General features: G+C 44.1%; 2 protein-coding genes across 2 annotated transcripts; one reads left to right on the forward strand and one right to left on the reverse strand.

Annotated features, from left to right (window-relative positions):
- Positions 1 to 575: 575 nt before the first annotated feature.
- Positions 576 to 13,357, reverse strand: lifra (LIF receptor subunit alpha a). The gene is made up of 18 exons (XM_079161770.1): positions 13,235 to 13,357; positions 7,578 to 7,768; positions 7,270 to 7,406; positions 6,693 to 6,846; positions 6,239 to 6,514; positions 5,896 to 6,022; positions 4,854 to 4,990; positions 4,586 to 4,728; positions 4,173 to 4,326; positions 3,501 to 3,565; positions 3,019 to 3,244; positions 2,665 to 2,850; positions 2,451 to 2,552; positions 2,164 to 2,310; positions 1,867 to 2,004; positions 1,635 to 1,728; positions 1,448 to 1,514; positions 576 to 1,285 (listed from the first exon to the last, which is right to left on the reverse strand). Exons 2-18 carry the CDS (start codon positions 7,657 to 7,659, stop codon positions 596 to 598), a joined length of 2,925 nt encoding a protein of 974 aa, XP_079017896.1. The 5' UTR covers positions 7,660 to 7,768; positions 13,235 to 13,357; the 3' UTR covers positions 576 to 595.
- A 1,350-nt stretch (positions 13,358 to 14,707) lies between these two features.
- On the forward strand, positions 14,708 to 23,321 carry cep78 (centrosomal protein 78). The gene is made up of 16 exons (XM_079160882.1): positions 14,708 to 14,828; positions 15,515 to 15,783; positions 15,958 to 16,133; positions 16,327 to 16,399; positions 16,489 to 16,592; positions 16,712 to 16,886; positions 17,017 to 17,130; positions 17,476 to 17,540; positions 17,642 to 17,744; positions 18,417 to 18,534; positions 18,765 to 18,807; positions 18,944 to 19,102; positions 19,216 to 19,293; positions 19,554 to 19,735; positions 21,018 to 21,192; positions 22,210 to 23,321. The coding sequence occupies exons 2-16, from the start codon at positions 15,522 to 15,524 to the stop codon at positions 22,792 to 22,794; spliced, it is 2,412 nt and encodes an 803-aa protein (XP_079017008.1). The 5' UTR covers positions 14,708 to 14,828; positions 15,515 to 15,521; the 3' UTR covers positions 22,795 to 23,321.
- Positions 23,322 to 27,155: the final 3,834 nt, after the last annotated feature.

The raw sequence follows: 27,155 nt of genomic DNA on the forward strand, positions 1-27,155 counted from the left end.
AGACATGGATACTGTCTGCTTAGCTACCTTCCACCCAAACTGTTCTTTTGTAGTGTTCTTCCAAAAAGAAAAAAGAACGTCCCTTACTTTTACAGATCCGTCATTAGGTTTGAAAACTTCCTGCTTTGAGATTTCTTCTGTAGTGTGGCAAAGTTCACATCGACAAGAAATAAAAACATCTGAAATGCAAGATAAAAAGTGGATACAGCCAGCTGAAACACAGGATGTGCCGTTGCTAAATGCCCGTTCTAGGGAGTAAATATGGGTTGAAAAGAGGTATGACGAAAGAGATTTGCTGTCAGAATAGAACGGATTTGATATATAAATATACAGGTTTTGATTCATGATATTTGCATGACGGAGAAAATCAACAATATTTCTGTATGTTTGGAATAAACACCTTAAATAGCATGATTAAGCTGCTTCCAAAGTGCAACTGTAAGAATGTAGTGCTACATTCACCGACACTGTATGGGTGAGGCTTGTTTTGATGCATGACACTGGTAACAGCAATGAATCAGAAAGTGTTATGTTACTCCGCCCCTCCCCCCACCCCCTCCCCGGTCTGACTGCTAGCAGTGAGCATGAGATGATTTCATGGTTTAGTGGATGATAGCAGGTTGGTGAACCACGTCGCCGCCGACGATGATCGCCTCTCATCTGCGTGCTCCTCTCCGTCAGGGAGGAGGAACTGAGTGGACGCAATTGAGGTGGGCGACCCGAGAGAGGGTGCCAGGCCGACGTTCTCCCCGGCCTCCACGGGGGAGTCCAAATGCCAGGAGCTCTGGGGTTTGTAGCCCCCGGAGCTGGCAGCCTGGGCCTCGAAGAAAGGCTCGGGTGACGCTAGGCCCGTGTCGTCAATTGGGGCTCTAGATTGCATCTGGGGCCGGTAACCTCCTCCTCCTCCTCCTCCACCTCTGCAGAAGGACAGATCAGCCTGGGGTTGGTTGTCCTCGGAGGAGCCCTGCGGATCCAGCTGGAAGCCCAAGGAGGACCCCGAGGTCTGGATCCCCGTGTACGTCACATCGGTGCGCGCCGAATCCAGAGAGGATGCGGAGGAAGCCGAGGAGTCTGGGAAGCGCGGCATTATGGGCCGCTCGTCTACCACGTGGTTGTAGTAGCGCAATGAGGCCGGCTCATCGGTGTCAGCTGGCTCGTCTCCCAGCCCGTCTTCATCCTCTTCCTCTTCGGGAATGACGACGAGCACCTCTTTGCTAGAATCCCACTCGGGCCTCTCCACCATGTGGACCAAACTGTGGGGAGATGGCTTCACATCCAGCGGCCCCTGTAAGACACACCGGGTGTTCAAACACTCCACTGAGTAAGTTTCAACGGGAGACAACCACCGTCAACAAATAGGGAACGCTCAGTTGTAAGTTCTTTAAATAGAATTAGCACTTGATGAGTTTAGTGGTGAGGGTCATATTGAATTAGACTCATGCTGTACCTGTGACCTGGACCAATCGCCGGGCAGCTTGGGCTCGGGTATGTCTGGATAGAACGCCTTTTTCACCCTGGTGACCGAGCAAAATGTTACTTTAAAATAACATCAACTAGAACTACCGTCTCAGGTTGAATGCCTCCAGCAACCAGTCAGACAGACAACCCAAAAAAACGCAGCAAAACACACTCACCATTTCCTTTTCTTGTAGCAAACGAAGGTGACGATGACCAGGAATACGGCTGTGATTCCCAGGGAAGCCAAGATTTCCAGTATCAGCCAATCAGCTGTCAGGACAAGACAGTAGGAATAGTACTGAATAGACTTTAAGCAGTAGAACATCTATTCATAGGTGCAATATTTTGTAGCCTATAATAAAAGTAATGGTTGTAGAGCTAGACACACATAACTACACATTCACGTACTGTATGGCTCCAGCGTTATGGAGGCAGTGACGCCTGTGTCCTCGCCTGCTGAGGTGTAGGCCTTGACAGTAAACTTATAGGAGCCTTCAGAGAGGCCTTTTACTGTGTAATCCCTGCTTCCTAGGTCTGACAGATTGGCTGTTCAAAGGACAGGGTGAAACGCCACGGAGAGGAAAGGGAAGGAAAGACAAGGGAGACAAAAAATGAGAGAAATGAGGATGTGTGAGTTTAAACAAGATAAGAAATGCTTTTCGACGAATGCCATCATGAATCACGCATGCATTTGTACACGTTTACCGAGAAGCGTGAGCTGGGAGCCGCTACTGACGTAAACGTTGTAGCCCAGGAGGAAGCCTCTTCTGTCGACCAGCGGGATCTCCCCCCAGGTCAGGAGAACGTCAGAGCCCTGCTGGGTGGTTGACAGGGTGACAGAAGCGGAAGGGACTGCGGGAGACGAGAGGGCGGGAGGAAGAGAGAGGGAACAGAAGAGATGGGTCGGAGGCAGAACAGAGAGTCAGCAATCAAAAATGCAGAGTGCGATTTCTGAAGTCAATGCTTCCGCTGACACGCCGTGCTGTACTTACCCAGCTCCTGCATGTATCCCTGCCAGCGCTGCAGCAGCTCTGGTGCCTCCGAGGTGACGCTGTACAGGGAGAAGTCGTACCTCACGCCTGGCTGGAAGTCGGCTGAAGGCAAATATTTAAAAAACAGGTTTAAAACACGGTCCATGGCCAAAAATAGCAAGGTACAGTACATTTGAAATACGCTGAAAACAAGGAGGCATCGATGACGACATACCTGACTCAACGGAGACGTTGGTGGTTCCGGCGGCCACCTTGATCCACCCCACAGGGCAGTTCCACTTGCAGGAGGCCTCATACCATTCCACCACATAAGGGCAGGTGGCGTTGTCGTCGAGCTGCCAGAACAGAGGGAAGCCTCTGTCCGTATAAACGGCCCTGGACACGGAACCGGGTTCCACGTCTGGAAAGGTGAAAATATGTATACAGCAATGTATAAACTGTGTGTCTCCATGTTCATTTATAACGTGTAGTAACTGCTGCTTTCAAGAGAAAAGTGTTTTATGACTGTGGAACCAAAGGTTGCAGAAAAAACTATATATATATATATACACACTCCATTTCCACGTACCTGTCAGACGTGGTGGTATATGTACACTTGCAGGTTGAGACACCCCCGCGGCGTTCCTCGCAATGACGGTTGCCGTGACCTTGTCGTTGGCGATCTGTGTGAGGTTGATGACTACAGCAGAAGTATTCGGTAATAAGAATTCTGTGCGCTGTCGATTTTCCTCGGGGCTCCAGAACGTAACTTCATAACGTGTGATCAGACCATGGCTTTGTCTTCGTGTCAGAGGCTGGAAGAAATCAAGGGAAGGGGAAGGAAGTCAGGAAAACCGGTCAAGAGAGTAAAAGGAGGAAGAGGAAAGAAAGCCAGAGACAAAGCGTAACGATTAAAACAGAAGAACCCCGGCAGGAACTTGCAACGTCTGATTGTGGTCTGTGTGAACATGCTGTAAATCTGTGCTCCCTGCAGTAAAACAAATCATTTGTAAATCTACAATTAAAAACTAGAACAATTCAAGTCAAAGACAAAAAACTACCAAAATGTACCTTCCAAATGACCTGCGCAGTGTCGTCTTTGTTAATCCACATCCACACATCAAGAGCATCTGGAGCTGAGAGAAAAAACATCTGAAAATGAACACTGGCAACAAATCACAGAGCAACAAAGGATGAACACTGAAAATAAAAAATAAATCTCTTGAGCTTGAAAGTTTATTATTGATCTTGGAAATAGCAGGGTCCACTTCCTTACGTCCCCATATGACCACCTGCACTCAGTGGGTTTTACAGTAATAAAATGTCTACCTTCTTTTGTTAATGACAAACTGAAAATACTACATTTCAGTTATACTTTAGTTATACATGGTTTACTAGCTACAAGTCAATAAACATGAACCTGCTATCACAGGGCAGAAACAATTAGTGGATTGTTGATTGATGCTCAATTTATCATTTCAGTTTTTTATCAGGCACAAATGCCAAACATTGATCTGTTCCAGCTTCTAAAATGTGAGAATTTGCTGATTTTCTTTGTTTTGTTTTAATCATTTTGGGGTGTTGGACTGTTGCTCAGACAAAACAAGCAATCGGAAGACATCACTTTGGGCTCTGACAACTTGTGATGTGACCGTTTCACTATTTGCAAAACCTTTATAGACGAAACCATTATTCAAAGACTTGATCTGAAAATTAAAGAGCCACCACAAACAAACCCTTTACCATAAGTGTTGGTTTTGAAGGAAAGCAGCTTGCTCCAGCTTCCCCAATTCCAGAAATTCTGCTGGACACCACAGCGGACTCGAACTCTGTAATCCTCATCGGGGAGCAGGTCTGACAGGACCACCGACCGCAGGCCCAGACCGGAGAAGTTACGCTGGACACACGAGGATGAGATTTCGTTACTGTCTGGTACATCGACGGGTCGCACCCGTGGAGAGAACATGCCGATACAAGCTTGCGTTCGTAGAGAGTGATGTGGTTGGTGGTCGTTTGCGCGTTGTAATGGAAATGTGGTAGAACAATGGAAGTCATCTGTCTGACTGGCATATGCACCAAAAAACTAAAACCTGTACATTGAGACAGTGGTCTTCCCCTGCAACACACAAACATTAGCATGCACGCAGACAACTCACCATTGTTTTGTACCCTTGGGAGGAGAGCTCTACCTGGCAGTCAAGAGCCAGAGAGGAATAGATGTCGTACTTCCACCCCCACAGCACAGTGGCGTTCCAGGCATGGACAGCAGAGTACAGGCTCTCTGGTGCTACTGGACGCACTGAGGAGAAAGGGTGAAACAACAATCGGTGTGCTGGATGTTTTTTCTATTTTCATGTCCAGGTTTACCTTTAATTTAAAAAGAAAAAATGCTATAAATTCTTCCATTGAGGGTGAAACAGCTACCTCTGTGCATGAGCTCAGCAGAGTCAGTGAGGACGTGCTGGCCGAGATCATTCTCGGCTACCAGGGTCCAGTTGCCCTCCCACTGGGCCACACGCCACTCGTCACGCTTCTTCTGCGTGCTGCTAAAATCACATTTCCTGCAAAGAAAAAAAAAAAAAAATGAAGAGATTAAAATAAAATAAAGAGCAGATTCGGTAAGAATGTGAAAATCAAAACAATTTCATTGAATGGAAAATAAAATGTAACCACTTCACATAACCTCACAGGCACAAACGCACTCATAATGTAACAGCCGTCTGACGGTTCCTGTAAAAGGTCTGGCAGACAGCCAATACACTATCAATGTTAAATGGACACACGCAAGCAGCAAGTGGTTACTTAGACTAAGTGCATTATATTTCTTGTCATCCTCTCTCGCTCTCTCGGGTGTTTTTTTTTCTTTCTGGGCTGGACATTTTTTTTTTAGAGAAAGGCAATCATAAATAATGCAGGGCTCATTTCTCAGAAGAAAAGTGACAATAAACCACATCCTGGCTTGTCAATGTCATTCCATCTCTACCACCTCTGTCCTGGACCATTAGTCAGGTACAGACACAACAGAACGTTTAGGTTTGGTTTTTTCCCAATGTGTCCACAACCGTGAAAATATCTTAGTGCTTTCACACGTAACCTGTTTCGTTGCTTCCTTTAGGTGACAATTTACGTGACGCGGACGCAACTGAACTTTGGTTTGGCTGTTTATAGCCACAAGATTTTGTGATAGCAGATATGGGAGTTTAGCATGACTATTAAAAAGCTTTAAATCCTTTTTGCAGGTCATGAGCTGTTATGAAACAGATCTCCGAATCAGTGATGTGTCGAGCTTGTGTCCTACTCCATGGATTTTAGCATCTGCAGCCTGCTTTTTGTGTCCTGAGTGTGTTGCAGTACTGCTACTCGACCCCCGAGCCCTACGGTTTCCACCACAGCACAAGGTTTCAGGACAGGTTACAGCCATCTTGCTGAGTTTTATTTCACCATCGACTGGGTGTGACTGTGGTACCTGTTGTTCAGCGTGTAGCTTGTTCCTCGTTTGCGGTACAGGTGTGTGTCTCGTCCTTCGTTCCACTGGCACACGGCTGAGATTAGGTCATGAGTCTCGCACACAAAGTCACTGGGCAGTGGTGGATCTGGGGAAGGGGACAACGTGTAGACACTCAATGGCATAATCATGTACACACATAAATGAAGTTCACATAGACAGAAAATGTCAAAATGTCTCAGCCACCACATCATATTTACTTCTGTGCCGACTCCCTCTCTCTGTCACTCCCTGCACATTCACCCATCTTCCATATGACGACCATTCACACGTCAGTTCTTATCCGAACAGTAAATCCTCTTACATCCGACAAACACCACCGATCCCCACATGTCGTTCTTCAGCTTGTCCTCGCAGATGACGTTGGTTCCCGCCGGGCTGGACAGTCCCTGATTCACAGCCGTAGCAACGTAACTTCGCCTACTCAGTCGCGTCTCGTGCATGACCGTCTTGACGTATTTGAAGGTACCGAACAGCTTGCCCTCCGCCATAATGCAACAGAAGGTGGTGTTGGCCCCCACGGGTACGATTCTGTCCTGGGGGTACACCTGGAGTTTCACATTGCTGGGCAGATCGCTTCCTGAATAGACGGAGCGAGGGAGGAAGAAGTGAGGCAAAAGGGGAGAGGGAGATATAAATAGAGATCTATATTTGTTTTGGTTTATGGAAGAGATTTCAAAGAGAAAAATAATTTGAATGATCGTCCCAAATTATCGCTGTCCTATGATGTATACGGGCGTAAATATTGCCCCCCTGACCTTGAAGGATCTGAGTGTGGCTCCAGTCACTCGTCGTCTGTCCGTCTCTTGAGCGGATTCTGACGGACAGCGATGTGCACTCCAGAGGTTCGACTGAGGTCCAGTCCCACTGGTGCCGTCCGCTCTCCTGATTCACCGTCACGGACACCGTGTCCTGCAGGCAATACACCGTGAGGGACAGATGAAACATGAAGCGGGTGGACGATCGCTGGTGATCACAGTCGCGTAGCTCGAGCATGAAAATAATTATTATTGTACTGAATAATTATCATACCAATTAAGCTACGAAAGCAAAATGTGCGACCGAGGCAAATAAACTAAATATAACGGCCAATATGAGGTCATTGCAGACATGTCTGGTTCCAGCGTATATCAGCCAATTAATGAGAATTATTATGTTGTTGTGGGTGGCATGAAATCTATAACAGAGGATATATCATTATTAGATTTTTAAAACGCTCACATATCAACAGGTCGGGCTAAAGCTCCTCTCACGCCAGAATGAAACCGACTTGTAGCACAGCTGTGCAATGAGAGAAGCACGAGAACGCATGAAATGAAAGAGAAGTGCTCTTACGTAGAAGACAGTTGTATTGAATTCAGTTCTCAGAATCATGAGGTCGAAGGTTGCCGCTGCTCCTCCCAGCCAGGATATGGACAGTTGCTGTGTAGACATGTTAGCGGACAGGCTCACCTGCTGGGGTACAGTAATGACTAGAAGAAGAAGAAAAGAATAATGGGATTTAAATGGTTTTAGTATCAGACCCGTAGAAACAGAGAGCCAACCTTTCCACGCGGGCCATGTTACATCTACGTTACATCAATATACACATTCAACATCACGCAGCATTGAGAAGTTTTCCCTGCGTGTAGTTTGGCCCTTACCGTCTATGGCGTGTACAGCCGTGAGGCCCAGGAGGACACAGGTGAGCCAGAGAGGGCTCCAGTTAGGCTTTGAGCGAGGCATGGCGGTCAACTGGCCGAGTCCCTGTCTGCAGATCCTGAGGTGGAGGTCCTCTCCACTACAGCAACACCGTGCTAGACATTTAAGAGGCACGACACAGACGCAGGGTGCCCTGTGGGAAAAGACAGCGGAAGAGAGGAAAAAGATTGAATTGAACTCCTGTCCCGAAGGCTGTCAACGCTCGGGTTGTTTTTGTGGCGTCGTGGTGAGGGCGGGTGTTGCGGGGTTGTGAAACTGTGAAGTTGGGGTCACGCACACGTTAACCTCATTAAATGTCTCAAGGTTTGGACAGTTTGCTCGTATCAATGATCATATTGTGGGGAAGAGCTGCATTCTGTTGCAGCACTCTGAATGCCTGCAATGATTCCCTGCCAACTCCCAATTGTTGTACGAATGTATGCCAAAGTCAGAGGCACAGCTGCCAGGAAAATCCAACACCAGCACAAGAAAACACATCTCTCAGGCAGCTGCTTTCAGGCCAGATGTGGAAACACACCAGTAAGACAATGCTGTTTATACAGAGCGTGCCTGTGTTCCTTATCCAGTTCCCCTGTACTAAATGTAGACTGTAAGAAGTGGACGTAGTCACCGTGACCTCACCTATTGGTTTGTGGACTACCATTTTGAGGCTTCGAGTTTGGCATTTTGGCCGTCGCCATCTTGTTTTTTTGCAAAGAGAAGTGAAATGAGAGGGTGGAGTTAAGTACGACCAAATGCTGAATGAGACAGTTTTAGGTTATTATTAACTTTTTTATGAGCTGAAAACACACTGTGAAAGGGTTGAAGTTGAAACACGAAAAACACGGACAACTTCCCGACCGAACAACGACGTGGTAGCAACCTGTCAATCACAAGGTAGCCCCGCCCTAAAGCAGTCCCTGCTTTATGGCCTATTTAACTCTAAATGTGACCATCGCTTAACAAATGAACATCATGATGCATTGAAGAAGAGAGATTGAGACCATAAACTCATGTCCACAATGTTTACTGAGGGAATAAATCAAGTGAGAAGTAGAGTCATTTTCTCATAGACTTCTATACAACCAGACGTCTTTTTGCAACCACCCTGCCGGCCATCTGAAAGAACGAGAGTTTAAGGCACTTCTGCACTGGCTTCACTTTTCAGACACGGAATATGATCAAAAACTTGCCATGCAATAATTGCGTAATAATGGAACCAACAAAACCATATTAAAAAGGGACTAGAACAAGATACAAAGTGTTTCAGATTGTCATTGCTTTACTGCAAAAACATCTCGGTAGGGAATACAAGGTCGGGTCAATGTCCAACCTGTAGTGGATGTGACCGCTGTTCTCTCTACAAATAGAAAGACAAGATGCCCGATTACATCACAAACATTACAACAAAATGACATGTTGCAATAAATCAGCCTCCGGCTTGATGAGCCTGCGCGTGAATGTTCAGTGTCTGTTAATTCTGTTATTGTGTGTTTAACTGTGAACAAGAAGCTGCAGTGCAGTTTGTCTGGTTTCCCCCCTGGGACAGGCTGGCACAGGCCCTCGAACAGCTCGCTAGCTCCATAAAACAATGCTCTCAAGTGCCGCCAAGCCCATTACTGCCACAACACAACCTCAACGCAAAGACACACACACAAACGCACCAGCAAAGCCCGTTTTTGGATAACTAAACAAAAGAGTCTCACCATCCCAAACCCGAGGCGTCTTTGGCAAACAGACAAGTCAGTGTCTGCTAGTAGATAAGTTGAAAAAAAACAAAAGAAACAGTTTTTTTGCAGTGCAAAACAAAACAAGCAAAACAAGCTGCTGCAGGTGCCACATGCTGCCAGTGTACGGTGCAGAACAAAATACTGTTTCAGGAAAGAGAAAGCTTACATTATGTGTTTTTTTTTCTTTAGCCTGCTTATCTAACTAAACTGCTCAGTTTCGTTCCAAACCACCAGTTGTTTTCGTTTCATTTCTATCAAGACTCTGGGGACAGAATGCAGATAGAGCTCAAACGCAAGGATAAAAACAAGAGGCTACTGCAAATACTGACGTGTGTGTCGGTCAGATAAAAAAGTATTCCTAGGAGCTATTGAAAACATTTTGGTACAACAAGACAAGTATTCTAAATAGTAAAAAAAAAACATTATAAAACTGAGTTACAACAGCTAAATGACAGAACACGGCCTGTTTATGAAGTCTAAAGGAACATCTTAAGAATCCTTTATGTGGTCCACTATGGACATTTTCTTTCCTTTTAGACCACTTCGCAGCAGTGGGAGTGAGGGAGGAGTTTCAAACCTGGAATGTGACTCTACTGCCGGCTCTTAAAGCGGTTTCACATATGCTCTTGAAAGAGCAAATTAAACCTAAACGCATGAACTTGAAGGCCACCTCCATTGAGGTTCCTGTTTTCAATGCAAATTTGTATTTATTTGTTATGCTAGTGTAACAGCCGGCGGCCTGCTGCTGCTGCTATTAATACTATGTAAATACTGCAGAGCCTCTCATTCGGCTGAGGGGAGGGGGGGGGGGGGGGGGGGGGGGGGTGTTTAAAAGTCTTCTGGTGTGTTGCTGGCTTCAAAAACCTCACCTCCAGATGAAATTCAGAGGCTCGGCTCAACATAAATACAGCTGTGTGGAGTCAATGTTTCACACACATGTGTGTGTCTGAACCAAAAAGGGGCTTCTGAGCCCGTTGCAGTGCCGAGCGGGTCCCCACATGAAGAGAGCAGTCCTGGATCCTCACGATTTTTCCAACTTCAGCACCAGACTGACACATTTAACAACCTCCAATATATACCAATACTGTCTGAGCCCTGCAAAAAAAAGAAAAAGATACATAGTGCACTGATGGGAAGTGTGTGTGTGGAGGGGGGGGCACAGATTCTGGGAAATTTCACCAAGAAACTGATAGCTACAAATGCACACAAACACGCAAATCAATATGTCTCTGCTGGGCTCTGATCCTTGTCCTTGTAGCGGTAATAAATGTGACCACACACTACAAAAAAATAAATCCACAAGGAGGGTGCTGTTACTTAAAAAACCAAGGCCAAGCCTCATCCGTACGCCTGCAGTGGTTCTATTTTAAGAAAGAAAAGCCTCACCTAACAAACACCGCCTCGCTCCACACTGGACTTTGCCACTGTTCTATTTGACCATTCAGCTGTGCAGGGCAGCCTTTCGGAGTAAGCCGTGGAAAATGTCCCAAGTGTACATACACAGAATATACTGCGGACGACTGACCGCCCTGTGATGCAATCGTTTCTCGGAACCTGAACTTTGCTCAGTGCGAAAGGCCTCGTTTGTCCCCAGCTCTTTCCACAGTAGCTAAACTGGTCGTCAAATACTGAACACTCTCAGTCAGGACGTGCAACACACGGTCCAGCATTTAGTCGGGGATTGTGCAAGTCACAAAACAATCAGTGACTGCCGTGCGCATATATGATGCATGTTGGCTTTGCCCTGGAATTAATGGTGGATTAATCTATTGATATTTTTGAGGGGAAAAAAAGTCAGTTATTTACATGTTGTCGACCTATTTATTGATGAAGCACTAGTTTCAGTCTAAAAAACATCCTGAAGTTAAGTTTAAAGTAGAATGTTATCCCCGCTGGAGCCAAAACCAGGACAAAAATTGAAAAAACGAATTGAAGCCGCAGCCAAATTTACTCCGAATTACCTCAGCTTTTCATATGCACTTTGCCGTAGTAGAGATGTTATCTTTACACAATAAACACAGCCACCAACCTTTCAGCAGCTCACTATCGCAACCACTTTTTTTAAACTAAGAATAAAACCTCTGTTTATATACAGTTGTCTTTCCTAAAACCGTGTGGGGTGGCAGCTGAAGCCAAACTGTATGTTCTCGGCCTCCACTCAGCGACGCTGTCATTACGCTGTCATACGATGACCACCGCGGCCAGAAGAAATAAGCACACAGTGCCTCTAGTGTGCTATAGAAAGTGCGGTGACGTTTTGAAACATGAGCTAAAGTGGCTGCTAATTATGTTTGACCCTCGGATGGGACGAGAGAGAGGAGACCGGATGCAAGTGAGATTAAGTGAAAAAACGGAGAGTTAACGGATGAGTGTGTGCTCTGACCTCAGTGGAGAGGGGACATTCATTCCTGTGTGTGTGTGTGTGTGTGTGTCGTTTCCTTCCTTCCTTCCTTGCCTTTCCCTCTAATCCTTAATGAATGTAAATCTTGAAAGCAACAGGAAGTGAGTAAAAAAAAAATAACAAAAATGAAAAGTCACACAATTTGCTTGTTATAAGATAATTAAACTGCGCGCACACACACACACACACACACACATACATACATACATACATACACACACATACATACACACACACATACACACACACTGGGAGTCAAAAGCATTCCAGTCCAACCCGGGGAGAAATCCACAAACTCACTAAACACTAAAACACACAAACAGGGCGGTTATTGTCCTGCCAGGTACTGGTCGGCACCTTCTAATCACAGTTTGTTATGACTAATGTTCAGTGATTCATGCATTGAGTAATACTGCGATGAGCTTATTTAGCATAAAAACGTACAACCTGTTTTTTACAGTTCACCCCCATATTGGACTAAGGCAGATTTATTCCTTAAAAAACAAGACAAACAACTTTTCTTCCTTCTAATACTGAAGGGTAACACCTGTTTAGGAATGATTGCTAAGACACCGTAACTGTCTCCTTTTTATTATTATTTTTCTGTTTTAAAAAAGTGGTACCGTTCTAAAAATACCTAATTAAAACATATTCAAATAATTAGTATGTACTGTAAAAGGTAGCCAACTATTGAGTAGGGTATGTTAAATGATGTAATCTAGATTAGAGATCATTTCACCACCTAGTTCTCTGTGCCAGAACACACTTTATGTGTACAACTAGAAGAACAGCTCCTCTTCTGTGCATGCAGACCGCACACCATAGTGTAACATGGTCCTTGAGACCAAGAGAGAGAGAGAGCAAGCAGCCTATGATCTATGCTGTAGCATTCAAAATATTAAAACATGATCATTGAAAATTAGTTTATCTGAACGAAACAACCATGATGACGAAAAAAATCCCGTTGTCATACTGTCATATCACAACTTTGGGGTCCCAACTAACGTGACTCAAGCATAATAATAGACGGGTCTGTTTACTCAACACTTATTAGCTGTTTATATGTAATAGCTATTTTTTTTTCCAATTCTGATTAAGGTCCCCCAGGAGAAAAAAGTGGCGAATACAGCAGGTATCCCAAACTGCATCATCACAAAACAGTTTGCATCATTAGCATTAGCAACCGGGCAGCATGATGGGTAACGTTACACGTCTTATCGTAAACGAACAGACGGTGAGAACACTCGGTTAGCCATCATTTCAACAACATGTTATCAAAGGAGGCAGTGTACTTAAATTGTACGGGCTTGGTTAAATGGAAAAAAATTATTAAAATTCACTTGTCAGCCAGCACCCCACCACACACACACACACACACGCGCAGAAGAGGCCACTGGTGTTTGGAAAAACACGGCTAACGTTAGCTTCAGTAATGTTAGCTGTCATCTACGGAACCCCGTTAAAAGTTCACAAATAACACAACAATTACCTCTGATGTAGCAAGAAATCCTTTTCAGTGCTGTCAAATATGTCGGCTAAATATATCCAATATTCAAGTTCTTAAAATCCTGCCCCCGTGCTGGTCTCCCGTGCTGGTCTCCCGTGCTGTGTAGTAAAAGCTATGAGTAAAACCATTCCCAATGAATCCAGAGGAGGCTGGGATTACTGGAATAGAGCGAACCAGGCGTTTGATTGACACTTGTGCTGGCCAATGGGCTTCCACTATACGATTGTTTCACTTGGGAGAGGGCGTAGTCCTGCCGCATTAAACTCAGACCGGAAAGACGGTTCCATTAATAAGGGTCACGACCACGGTCACGACACCAGTCCAAACCTCTCGTCAGGACTCTGCTAGAGACGATTTGACCGATTGTGTGGCTTCCAATGCCAGAGTCGTTAACTAGAGTAATGTGAAATTAAACGGGGTGCTCATTTGCAATACAACGAACCCCTGTAATTATTTCTAACATGTAAACTTTTCTATGCCATAACACGTTACATCTAAATGCACCTCTTAACCAATTGATTGTGATACCTAATAAACTACACAATGATGAACTTGACCCAAATAATTCAGCCAAATAATTACGGAATTTACAATCAGGGCTTGATGATATGGTTCAAATCCTTATTATGATATGAATACTAATGTTAAAAGTCACGTATTATGTTCCACTTTTATAATTTAGGCCAACATGAAACCAAACTCTTTCTTTTGTTTGTTGTTGTATAGTAATAGATGTATTAATCTAGACAACACATAAACTAAGATAAGTCTTTATGGATCCCCTTTGGTGGAAATTCACATGTTACTGCAGCGCAAGAACAGGCTGAGACTAAGAACTGTTTATAATAAAAGACATTCAATTGAATAATAAATAAGGAAATTCATTTTTAAAAGCACATATACTACTGTATATACTACAGTAGATTACAATATTGTATATGCATTGTGCAAATATATATGCAAATGTGCATGTGCAGAAATAATATAGAATCATATTACCATAATTATCATATGATCCTGAAAGCTTATCAAAGGTGATATAAGTCAGCGTTCACCAATAATCAGGGTTAACGCTTTAATAATAGCACTTACCAAGTATCTTTTTTTCTTTCTTAGGATACTATATATCTCCATTAAATTGATTATAAATAATGCCTGTACTCTTGGAATACATTATGGGTTCATTTAGCATATAACATCTATTGTACACTTTCTTGTCATCCATAAATACATTTAAATGAGTTTTAAACAGAGCATCTTGAGCATTCCTTCTGCTTTCACTTTTCTGATATTGCCACACAAAACTAAAACCATCATTTTACAAGACGTTCCACTCAAACACATCTGATATCGTAGAAGTCTTATACCTCCAATGCGGTAGGTGGCGGCAGTACTCTGGATGAACTCACATAGAACACAGTGAAGAAGAGATGTGGGCGGGGCTTCACTGACACAACAAGCGCCACTTTTGAGCGCTCGTGCACATCGTCAACAATAACAAAAGTTGTCAAACTGTGGCCAAGGACCACCGAGGGAGCAGAGCTACGACGACACAGCCTTCGGTCATACGTGGAAGGTAAAATAATTCGTTTTAGTTGGAGTCAATGTTTAATAATACATGAAAGAACAGTTAAAACATGACCGTGTACGGGGCTCGACAGCAGCTAGAGTCTGCTACTCTCCTCCACTACCAACGGTTGCTAGGAGCCTAGCTTGCTAACGCCACTCGTTAGCTACCGCTGACTACTACACAGTGCACTTCTACTTCGTCTCTAATGAATACGGGAAACTAATTTCAGCTTATGAATTGATGTGAGGTTTAACGTTGACGTGGAAATGCACTGAAATATGTGGCCCGTTATGTTTAAAGGGAGGTCAGCTATGGAGGAAAGGCAGTGACAGGAGAGGTGTAGCGTTACAGACACAGCTATAGACTATCACTACTATCTGTTTCTAATAACAGAGCTATGAAACATATGTGCCTATATTAGTCTCTACCATTTTAGGTAACACCTATCACATTGTATTACCCTACCTGTATATCGAAACACCATCTTTTTTAACAGATATAAAAATATTTACTAATACGACCAGAAAAAATGTTTTTTTGGAAGTGGCAGTATAAGTACCTGAAATGTCGATGTTTTAAAGCAGTTTTCCCATTAGCACCAAAGAAGTCTATGATATCTCATCATGGCATTATTAACCATGAATTGTTCTTATTGTTCATATAATATTGTTCCATAATATTACTGTCCCTAGGTCAAAGATGATTCAAGATAGTGCTCAGATTCGGCGGCGGGGTGCCCAGGACTTCATGGCGTACTATGACTTTGCCTGTGCCAGACAGGAGTCGGTCCCTCTCCCGGCTGTTAAGGTGAACCTTGACAAGGGGATGCTGGACTTTAATGGAGACAGGGTCAAACTCACAGACTGGCCTCCCATTCTCAGCTCCATCTGCATCAACAAACACCTTCACCACATTGCAATAAGTAGCACATACCAAGCTAGTCTGGCGTCTGGAGACACAGGTAAGGCCTGAAAATAAACCTGATACCAAAAGCAACAGTGGGGAATTTTTGTTTCTTATATCACTCATGTTATTGAAAGTACAGGATAAGTAGAATTAGAATGTTCAACCTTGAAACTGGAATAATTTGCCAATTCTGCATATCAAACAGTAATCATATCACCACCCATTTCAGATAGAAGGTACTATAAGTCTAGCTTCAAGAAGAGGATCCCAGCCATTCGCTCTAAGGACATGACATTTAAGTTGTGCAAGGCCCTGAGAGAGTGTCTGGCTGTCTCTCCCAACCTCAAGACTGTGCAGCTCAATGGACTTCCACTGAGGGAGAGGGACCTCGTCACCTTGACAAAGGTAAAAAGAAAGCTTGAGAATGTGATCGGCAGTGCAAACAGTGACCTTTACACCATTATATTGTTATTTGTTTAGTTATTTAGAGAGACGGGCACAGAATCATAAGCTCATTAGCATTTTCTAAATACTTTTCTCTTCATATCTCTGTGTAATCTGGTAAAAACTAAAAATATGTGTTTTGTTTTTATTTCAGGGTTTTTCAAAAAGTGTTGTCTTGGAAAACTTATCTCTGGCTAACTGTCCGATCTCTGATGAGGGCTTAGAGGGTATGTATACTCACAGTGTTAGTTCCCGAAAGCCTTCAAAGGATTGTACTGTGTGTGAGCATGTACCTTCCATTTTCCATATGTTTCAGTCATCTGCCAAAGTGTGAAGTATTCTACGAGCATCAGGACGGTAGATTTTACAGGATGCAATCTCACGTGGAGAGGAGCAGAGCATATGGCCAACATCATCAAGGTGTGATATGTACTTTCTAAGACTTTACCAACCATACTATTTTAATGCGTTTTGGACTATACATGTGTGTGTGTATATATATATATATATAAATATAAGAATGCATTTTTTATTCTCAGCATCAGGGAATGCAGAGGCATGGTACTGCATGGGCCGAGTCTCTGAGGTATCGAAAGCCACAGTTTGAGGGAATGGGAGGTCTCCGCCGCGTCACCCTGAACTGTAACACATTGATCGGGGACCGGGGTGCCGCTGCGCTTGCACATGAAGTGGCAGAGGACCTGTGGGTTAAAGGTCAGTTGGTGTGGGGGTTTGAAAGAAATGCAACGAGACAAAAAAGTTTGTTTGTCTTTGTCGCTGTTGTCCTCGTCGTAGGATTTTTTTTCTCAGGGTTTCTGTGTCTGTTTTGTGTTTGGTTGAACAGCTTTGGACCTGCAGAGGTGCGGTCTGTCCAACGAAGGAGCTCGTCGTCTGCTGGAAGCCTTGAAAACTAACACTGCTCTTTGCGTACTGGATATTCGCAGTAACCCTTTAATTGGTAAGAAGTTGCCTGAAGCTCAAAACATTTTCCACCTTTTGTTCACACGGCATAGAACTTCTGCCAATGTGATGCATTATCGGTACGTTGTTTGTTCCACGCAGCACTTTTGAAATTGTGGGTGTAATAAACATTGTAGCCTCTAGGTGCAGCTAGCGCACTGTTGGATTTATATTTATCTGTGTGTCCCTATTCCATTCTAATTCTAACCCAGTTTCAAAAGTACTGTTTTCATACTGGCAAAATGCTATTATTGCTCCATAACTCTGTAATTACTTCAATACTGTACAGACACGTATCTGAAAACCCAAAAATGTGAAGAAAAACATTTTTTTTCCTTTACAGACAGGGTCCTAATCCAAACTATACTAGAGAAAGTGCTGATGAATGCTGACAGACAGTCATCGGAGGTGAGTGTCTTGAGCTAATGCCATCATTCAGAGTCTAAAGGAATGAGTGGTGTTCTTGCGTGATTGCTTCATAGTTGTGTCTTCCTCATGTTGTGCTGCAGTACTGCTGGATCAAGCCTGCAGCCTCAGAGCCACAGAGAGCTTCTGGTCCAAAGAGGCGAGCACTACCCGGCACACTCAGAGGAAAAACTACATTTAGGATCGGTAGGAGTACACATTTTTGTTTTGTTTTCTCTCAAAGCTACATTATAGACACCTGTCTGTGATTTCAGACAGACAGACAAAATATATTGAGTTTGTGATGGTGGCCACATAATCGTCCTATAGAAATATATATCTTGTCTTTTTATCAACATAAAGAAAGGTTTTACCTCAGCTCCTCACCAGGCTCATAAAGTATCTCATATTGTGGCTGTAAGTGTCTATAAAGGTTCATTTTCCCACGCTGACCTAAACTGTCTAAGTTGCGAACTTTAAAGGATTTCTGATTTTCCATTTCAACAAAGTTGAAATGCACATCCGCATGTCTCCAGCCTGTGCACAAGTGAACACAAGCTTCAGCGTTCGAGCTGTTTGAGATCGTGTCTATTATCTCGTACTCAAATTGTCTCTTTCTGACTTCTCACCTCTTGGCTTTTAAGTCATCTGGAGACATGGTAAGAACTCTGCTGGCCAGTGCAAGAAAGTGTGTGATATGGTTTAGATGTCTTCAATAGAATGTCAAAATGTTAGATACCTTTGGTTCAGATACCCTGTAGTAAATATGAAAAGATGAAGAGAGCCATGCTGTCTCATAACTTAATACCTCTCTCTGTCTCTCTCTATCTCTCTCTCCCCCTCCCTCTCTCTTTCTGTCTCTCTCTCTCTCTGGTGCAGCTGCTCGTAAAGGAACATCTCCTGCAGGACATCGTTCAGGCGATGCGCAGACACAGAAGCCCTCTTCCCCCTCCGGTTATGTGCCTTGGCGTGCTGCTGCACGAGCTGGGCGCCAGAGGTGAGGAGCTGCCGGCGAAACCAATGTACTCCGTTCATAACACATCGTATTTATTATTTCTAAAACAGTTTTTGGCTGCATTTACGAAACACGTCTCCACAAGCATCCAGAATAGAACATACTATCCATTTATGTCACACGATTACTCCTCCTTTATTGACAAAGCTTTCACCAGGTGTCTCTCAGAGAATCAAAGACTGATATTGCGTTGATGGATGCCTTTGTTGCAGAGGTATGCCTCCTGGAGGTTGTGTGACGGATCAAAGCTTTCAGGTGAGTTCTCTTGTGTTTACGGACAGTGTGTTACTGTAGAAATGAATGAAAGCGTTTGTAGAAATGGATCAGTACCCTGTCAAGTATAGCCAAACTGTATTTCCACCATCTATTGAAAATACATGGTTCTCATCAGGGTGCAGCTACCGTGAAGGTTACTGTGGAGTCTGATTCAGAGGGAGAGGAGGGTGAGGAAGACGAAGAAGAAGAAGAAGAAGAAGTGGTGGTGGAGCAGGGACCACCTTCTCTTGGCCTCGAGGACAGGATCACCGGGCGGAAGTTTAATCATATGCAGGTGAGTTGCATCTTCATCATTTTGAGGTTTGTGTACAGGAAAAAGGCAACGCTTTGGGACTTTGAAGAACTTGGAGCGTGGCGTGTATTTGTGTGTGTGTGTTCGCCCTGCAGATGGAGCTAAAGGAGTGTCGTCTGAGGCTGGCAGAGGAGCGCAGAGCCAGACTGAAAGCTGAGTCGAGGCTCATGGAGGTGATGATCATTTCAAAGACACTAACATATGATTTATTTTTCTTCTGTTTTCCTCCACTGCTACTTGTCTCACCAGTTTATTGTCATAGCTTTAGTTAGCTTGAGGGTGGGTCAGCCACACTGAAGCGGGTTCTGGATGATGATGTTAGTTTTATCTCTCGGTGCTGCATTATGTTCATGTCAGTGTTTTTGTAAATGAAGAAACGAGAGCCTGGCTTCAAGACGCCCTTTTATTCTGTCTGTTGGTCGTTTCTATGCAGTGTGAGTTGGAGAGCGCCCGTCTTCGTGACAACAACCTCTCCCTGTCGGAGGCGCTTGCAGCCACCGGCTCTGCATCAGCAGCGCCCGCTCTCAGCGCTCTTGAAGATGAAGCGGTCCTCGAGAGCATTGAGAGCTCGTTTACCAAGTTCCACGCTTTCCTGGATCTCCTCAAGGACGCCGGGTGGGTTTTCTTTAAACAGGCCAGAACAAAATTTCTCTTTTTGACTCGGACCGTGTAGATTTGGGTCTGGGTTGAGGTGGATCAAAGAGCGTCTTTGTTCGACTCTACAACTTTCAGTTTCATTATGCCTCTCTGGTCATTCAGTTTTTCCATCCTCACGTCTGCTTTCCCCACCAGGTGATCTGTTACTCACCCTGTGCCGACAGGATCCCCAACAGAAAGTTGTTTGGATTCAATTAAAACTATTAATGTTTATCTCATCCCGCCTTCCTTTATCTAACTTAGTTAGTTATACTTAACTGTATTTATTGTAGGACGACCGTAACAATTGTAATCATCCATTCATCTATTTTCCTGTCATTGTTTTAGTTCGGTGTGATGCCTTAAGAAAGCTCATTTCATTAAAACTGCTGAGGGTACTTAACTTACAATCATATCATTCTTCTTTTTTTTTTACATTAAAGAAGTAGCAAATGCTTCTTTTTTACAAAGATTGTATAGTTCATGAAAAGGACAGCCTCTCATGTGACTGAGCGTAAATGGCAAACGGCTGGGCTACCTTTTGTACATTGTCTCTTTCCTGTAGATGGAGGATTTCTGTTTCGTTCTGAGATGCCCTTTAAAAACACCGGTCTGTTTGTTCTGGTCCGGTTGGCTGCCTCCAGTTAGAAACCTGGCACTGGGTCCAGTTCAAAAGAGTTTCACTGTGACACAACCACCGCTGTCCTTTGCTGTATTCTGTCATTATTTATTGTGATTTGAATGACTTTCTATGATGGCTCACCCTGTTTCATGGTCCATGGCCTTTAAAGGATGCTGAGTTGTTGTGAAACCGAGACCATAAGGTGCAGTAAATAGGTGGGGGTCAGTCGCTTCTTCTTTTTATTCAGTGAACACAATCACACCAGTATCCTTGCAGTCCTGCTCATTAGTCAGCAGCGCTTCATACTCATTTTGGAAACACGTATAAGGAAAGCTTGTATTAGTAAACTATTGCTTTATAATCCTGCAATATTACAGTATAAGCACGCCAAAAATGCGCAAATAGGCTTGTAGCTATGGATGCCATTCTTCCCAGGGCATCTACTACCACTTATATCTTCAAGTACTTCATCTTAATGGCTCTGGCCTCCTCCTCCTCCTCTCATTCCATTTACATGGGAAAAGGGTAGCCTCACCCTCTCGGATTATTTCGGCATACACTTCAGTAGTGCCTGAATGACATTTATATGCCCTTTACTTTAACTTAAATTGACTTCACCTCTTCTTTTTTTTTTTGTAGCCTTGGTCAGCTCGCTTCAATGGCTGGAATCAACAAGTCAGATTTCCCCCCTCCAGGAAGACCTCAGCTCTCCTCCACAGTAGGACCGCATGTGGACGGTACGGACGGTGCGGCGTCGCTGCCTGGAGGGTTCGAGCATCGGGAGGCAAAGACTGACGCGCCGTCTTCAATGAGGGTATGCAAAGGCGATGATTGGGAGATGTTTGACGTGATGGTGTTATACCTTCAGTTTCATGTTCGCATTGAGTTTGTTAACAACCCCAAAAATCCATATGTTGCATTCTAACAGCACCACAAACTTGCCTCCTTGCCTGCAACGCTGCTGAACTGCATCGAGTTTAAAGAGTGTTTCAGTTTCATTATGCATCTCTGGTCAGTTCCCATCATTTCTTTGTGTCGTGTTGCCGTAACCCACCCGGTGATCTGTTACTCACCCCGAATCAAAATAGAGTTTCGTTCTCACACAATTCCCATTCAACGCTGTTTGGATTTCATTTTACTGTTAATGTTTTCACTTCTCATATGTTCCTTTATCGGAGCTTTTAATAAAGATTGTATATTTGACTCCCAACAGCTCGCCCTGAACTCCCAACATAAAACCCACAGGCAGCCAATAAGCTCACAGTGAGCGCTACCTGCCCGACGGATGAGTTTAACATCTAGAAAGAGAATCACATATTTTATTTATTTCAGGACTTGGTGGACCAAACCAGAGCTACAAGACGAAGGATTAGTGGACATTTTATAGTGGACATTATGCACGACTCCAATGGGATACTCATGTCGCTCCGTATCTGCGACATGTCAGCCATAGGCAGATGAAACATCGTCTCATGCAGCTTGTTGATAAATCAATAATATATGTTTGTAATATTCATTCATAATATTCATTATAGAGGAAAAAACTGATATTGATTCATTATGAAATGAGATACATTTGACATATTGTATAAAAATCTCAAATTTGAAGATCTATATTTTTGATGCCACCAAGTATGGCTCCTTAAGGGAGCGTATCCCATAATGTCGCTCATGCTACTCGGTGAACCGGGGTTACACAGATAACTCACGTTTTGAGTATTGCCTGTATTATGGTGTCTTCTGGTGATTTGTAATAGTTCCTAAAGAGGTTCTTTTAATACTTTGTCTGTTGCTCCATTTTTCTCATCAAACCTCCAACTTCTGTCTTTAGGTAGGCGGCGTCCTGCCTGCTCCCCCGGGTAGACCGGCTGACACCATCCCCCCCAGACCTCCGTCCTCTGTCAGGGAGTTTCTGCGTGACGACAGGCTGCTAGATTTGACCTTCAGTCAGGCCTCCCGGCCTGCAGAAGACCCCGGTGTCGGTGGAGAAGAGGAACCCGACAAATATTCAAAGCTTGATAGCCAGCATGACTCAGGTTCTGAGCGCAGCTTCCGTAGCCAAAACTCCTTCGACATGGTTCCCTCCAGTAAGACTTTTCAGCCTCAGTCCAGCCGCCCCAAGAGCAACCACAGCAGCTCCCACAGAAGCAACGGCTCCCACGGACACAGCTACAGCAGCAGCTACGCTCCCGGCCATTCCTCCCACAGCAGCGGGTCTCACAGGGGATTGTCCGTAGGATCAAGTGTTAGTGACATCATGAGTGACATGTCGGGGTCGGTGGGGTCAAGGAACAGGGGAAAGGGAAGGCTAGTGACAGTCGGTCAGGCAGAGTCAGAGGGAGGCTTCTATCCTGGGAGGGAGATTGTGGAGCAGATCAGGTCTCTGGGGGGGCAGTCAGACGATGAGACCTTCTGACCCACCGACCAGAGAAATGGGAAGAGCTCCGCCTCTCTGTGATCTCAGTGCCTTCTGGTTGTGAACTATAGATTTATTCTGAAATCTTTGGAAGAGGCAAGACCAGAAGCTGTAGCATGAGAAGTCGATTGAACACCTTGTTGCCAAAGCACAGACCGAGTTGAATATCCTACTAGAATGTTTTATTTTAGTTACAGATTGAGACAAAGGTGTCAAACAAAGGTGCGATGTAATGTATATTTTTGTAGCAGTTCTGTATTTTTATAGTTTAGCAGATGCATTTTGCACTTGGATACGTACAGAAAAGCGTTTGGTAGAAGATATTAGGGTTTTCAAGCTAACCGCACCACCAATCAAGTCTCAATTTCAATCCACAAATCAAGTTCCCTCCAATGTGATCCTGTTTCATCAGACCTCAGAGGACAATCATCCTTTGGTAGCTTTTTCATGTGTACTATTACTGTTTTTATGGCTGTTTTACACAATATTGTTTTAAGAGGTTTTTGATATGTGTGTAATTTGTCCATTTTTGGCGTACATTTCAGTGGGTTACGCTGCTGTTCCTAATATTTTTAAATAAACATGTTACACAATGCACCTTGTCAGTGGGTGAAATTGTGCCAAAAACCACTCTGGACCTGTGTCTGCTCACTTTCTAGATGTAGCAAATGTTTTATTTTGCGTGTTTTCCATTACAAGTGAGCCTCAGACTTGACCAGTGGGGAAAAAAAGAAAAGCCAAAAAGTACAGCTCTCTGCAAAGGTGATTAGGAGAGTTTCATTTCCGATCTCTTCTCGGTGTTACTTCACCGTTTATACTTCTGGCGGTCTTGTGTTTTTTTTCCTTGGACACCATATTTGCAAATACTGTTCTGACATTTTAGAGACTCACAGAGAGATATCCAGTACAACGATAGTTTTACATGAACAAGCTGTCATTCGTCGGCTTTTGTTTGTGTGTACTTACAACAGCCGGTAACATTGTGCGCCCTCGAGTGTACATCAGCCGGAGTTGGACTGTGTTGTGCACGGACAATGTGTGACAGCCGGCTGCGATGCTTTGAGGGCGTGATTAAGTTTTAACCTCACAGTTAATGCAAAGCTGCTACAGCAAGCTACGTCACTGGTTTGGCCATGCAGACCCCTCATGTACAGTACAATCATCCTCATCTTGTTCTATGTAGGTGAGGCCCTTGTGTAACATGTCATAATGCTTGCTGTTAATACATTAATTCAATTTAAAGCATGACTGTGTCACTTTTGAAAGAAAAAATGTCCCGTTATAAACAAAGAGTTGAATTCATACATTGTTGCTTCTACTGTCATGCTTGGTCTGGTATGACCACTAGCTCATGGTGGCTAATGTTAGCAATCTTTAGACAGATATTGCTCTATAACCGATATTCCTCTACTTGTGTTATTGTTACACAAAGTTTTAGCACTTTCCAGTTAAGTTAGTCATACCAGGAATAAGAAAAGAGTCACAATGAAAGTGAACTTAACTTTGTCAAAGTAAGAGTTGTGACATCTGTGTTCATGGAAACACTGAGGAAGCTGAAGACTCTTGAGTACTGCTTTTTAAACCCCGGGTGTGGTGCTCTTTATGTTCTACACTGGATTTAGTGACGGAGTAATGAATGACTCTGACTCTTGTGGAGGCTCCTGTGTAAATAGTCAGTTTAGATCCGTCTCATGAGTAACCATTTTGGAAAAAGCGACCAAAGGAAATATTAGAAAAATAACAGCTGAAAATCTAAATGTCGAAGCATGTGAATAAACAACACGGTTGGTAGAATTAGGGAGCTGAAAGGCCCAGACGGTGCAGGCCGGGTTGGTGTTATCACTCCCGTGGAATGAAACAATGGGTCGCCTTGCCACACGCTGTAGATAGCACCGCTGTCTATGAGGCCGCCTCGATAAGTGAGTTATCAAAGCTCTTCCGCTTCTCTCTGTGTCCTAGAAGACTCTACAACACTGGCTTTATTGTTATCGTCGTGGCACACGGTCCCAGGCTCTACTTTGCACTTTTGATCTCATACAAAGCGACGGGTTATCAAACAGTGTGAGAAACTGCTGGACATGTTTTATGATCTCTACCATAACTGACAGCCGCTCCATGGATACGGAGACTATCGTAGGAGCGCTAACAAGACAAGTTCATTTATACCGCCCATTATCACAAATGTGCCTCAGGGGGCCTTTAAGACTCCCTCTGTCCTTTCAGACCCTCTCTTCGGATAAGGAAAGTGTGTGTATGTAGGTGGGGGAATCTGACGCCACATGAAAACTGACACATCCAAATATTTCGGGAAGACAAACAGTGGCTACTTCATGCCAAGCCTCCTCCTATCTGGACCAACAAGACACATCGTCCAAGGTCAACAAGGTCTACAATGAGAAAATGACACGCGTTGTGGGGATATTCAAACTCTGTAAGATCGACAGGTCGCTGGGAAAAGGTAACACAGAAATGCAAACTGTGCCTGAACTTGTACCTGTGGGTGACATGTGTCTGAGTCAGCGTCCGCTCAGCGTGAGTTCCGGTGGCGCCAAACGATCAGTGCATTGAACTGCATGGGCATCGGTCAAACAGCAGCGGATAAGTGAAAGGAAGAGGTCACTCGCACGTGAAAAATTGTATTTGCCCATGTCAGTTGAAACACGGACGACACATAAGATAGAGTGATCAACTTAAAAAAAGATAGAAGGTAAAAGAGGACAGGTGTGATTGGCTAACAACAAATGCAATGGCTTGATTCAAGTGCAGCAGAAGAATAATTGGTAAGTAAAGCATGGCAGCCACAATCATCATCATCATCATCATCATCACTAAAACACGTACATACATGCATAATCATTCACTTTAGTTTTCTAAAAGTTGTCCCAGCGTCAAACTCTGCTGCGTATTCATCGGAAGGCCATAATCATTTTTACACTCATCTTGTCATCGCCCTGTGAAATGGGAAGATAAATAAGATAGCATTTTATTGATAAGGGGATCAATGATGGAGTTCTTGGACATAAACCCCCCCCCCCCCCCCCTGCATTTTGATAAAAGGATGTCTCCGATAAGCACCACTATCACTGTGTTGACGGGACAGATATCAAGGTAAAGGTCTCCTGGATGAGCCCATTCAGCCTGGCACACGGCAATCCACTGCTCTAATAAAACAGGTGTATTGCTGGGGCAATCTAGGCGCTTGCGTAACTCTGGCCCGCAGGCCATCCCACGTTTGACCTGCTATGGAAAAAAACCTGAGGACATTTATTTAACAAACCCCCCCCCCCCCCCCCCCCCCCCCCCCACACACACACACACACACACACACACCGTGTGCTCTGAGCGAAGGCAAATAGTGTCGAAATGTGACCAATGACGTGTGTTTGTTGCGTGACCAAACTGTCCATCTTTTTTCGGAGGGGGGCCCGAGTGAGCGAGAGGCTGGATGTTATCAGGAAGAGGCAACACAGATAAAAGGGCAGTCAAGTCAAGGGTTGCGCAAGAAGTTACATTTGTAATGCCACACTGGATGCGTGGACTGGTTCCTTTGAGCTGGGCTGACTCCGTTTCACTGGCTTGTGGTCACTGCTGACTTTATTTTAGTAACTTCCCAGGCCATTTACAGCTAGATTATTTATAAAAACCACTGACTACACCGTGCATTTCCCCTGTTTTTACACATATACAAACAGCAAAGAAAATGGAAAATGCATCGGTTTGTACAGTGGAAACCCTGAAACACAACACATAGGAATTGAATCATGTGCCTCTCACCTCATACAGTGTTACTCTCCTGTGTGGTGATAACAATCTAGCTGGATATGAAAAACTGGAAAGGGGGACAAGGTAAAGTATTGGCTACATATCACCGGAGCCGCTGGCAACCAGAATGTGTAAATTGTGCAGGGAAATGGAGTTTTGCACGTATGCTCGCCTGTCTTCGATTGCGCCCTATATTTCAAAATCATTCACTAACACACACACACAATCAAAATTTCCCGGTATCAAAGTACAGAGGGCAATGCACTAGCATTGGCATGCTTGCCAGCCCGAAGCCAGACGGGGCTTATCTGTAGATAAATTGCTGCACAATGACTGCAATGTACTTTTATGTGACTATTAACTAACCATTAGGGGTTGCCAGCCAGCACTTACTATATATAGTATATCATTTATATATATCAGTGAGAGGTGCTAAAGCTAACAAATGTGCACGATAACACCCAGCAGCCACACCAGAAGGCCCACATGAATGCATGCATTTTGCACAAACAAGCTCCATGCATGTCATGTGCTCCCTGCACACGGTATGAGACACATAGAATTCATGACCAAACAAATGAAGACAACACAACATGAGG

The sequence above is a fragment of the Pholis gunnellus genome, assembly GCF_910591455.1.
Source record: "Pholis gunnellus genome assembly, chromosome: 6".
NCBI classification, from domain to species: Eukaryota; Metazoa; Chordata; class Actinopteri; order Perciformes; family Pholidae; genus Pholis; species Pholis gunnellus.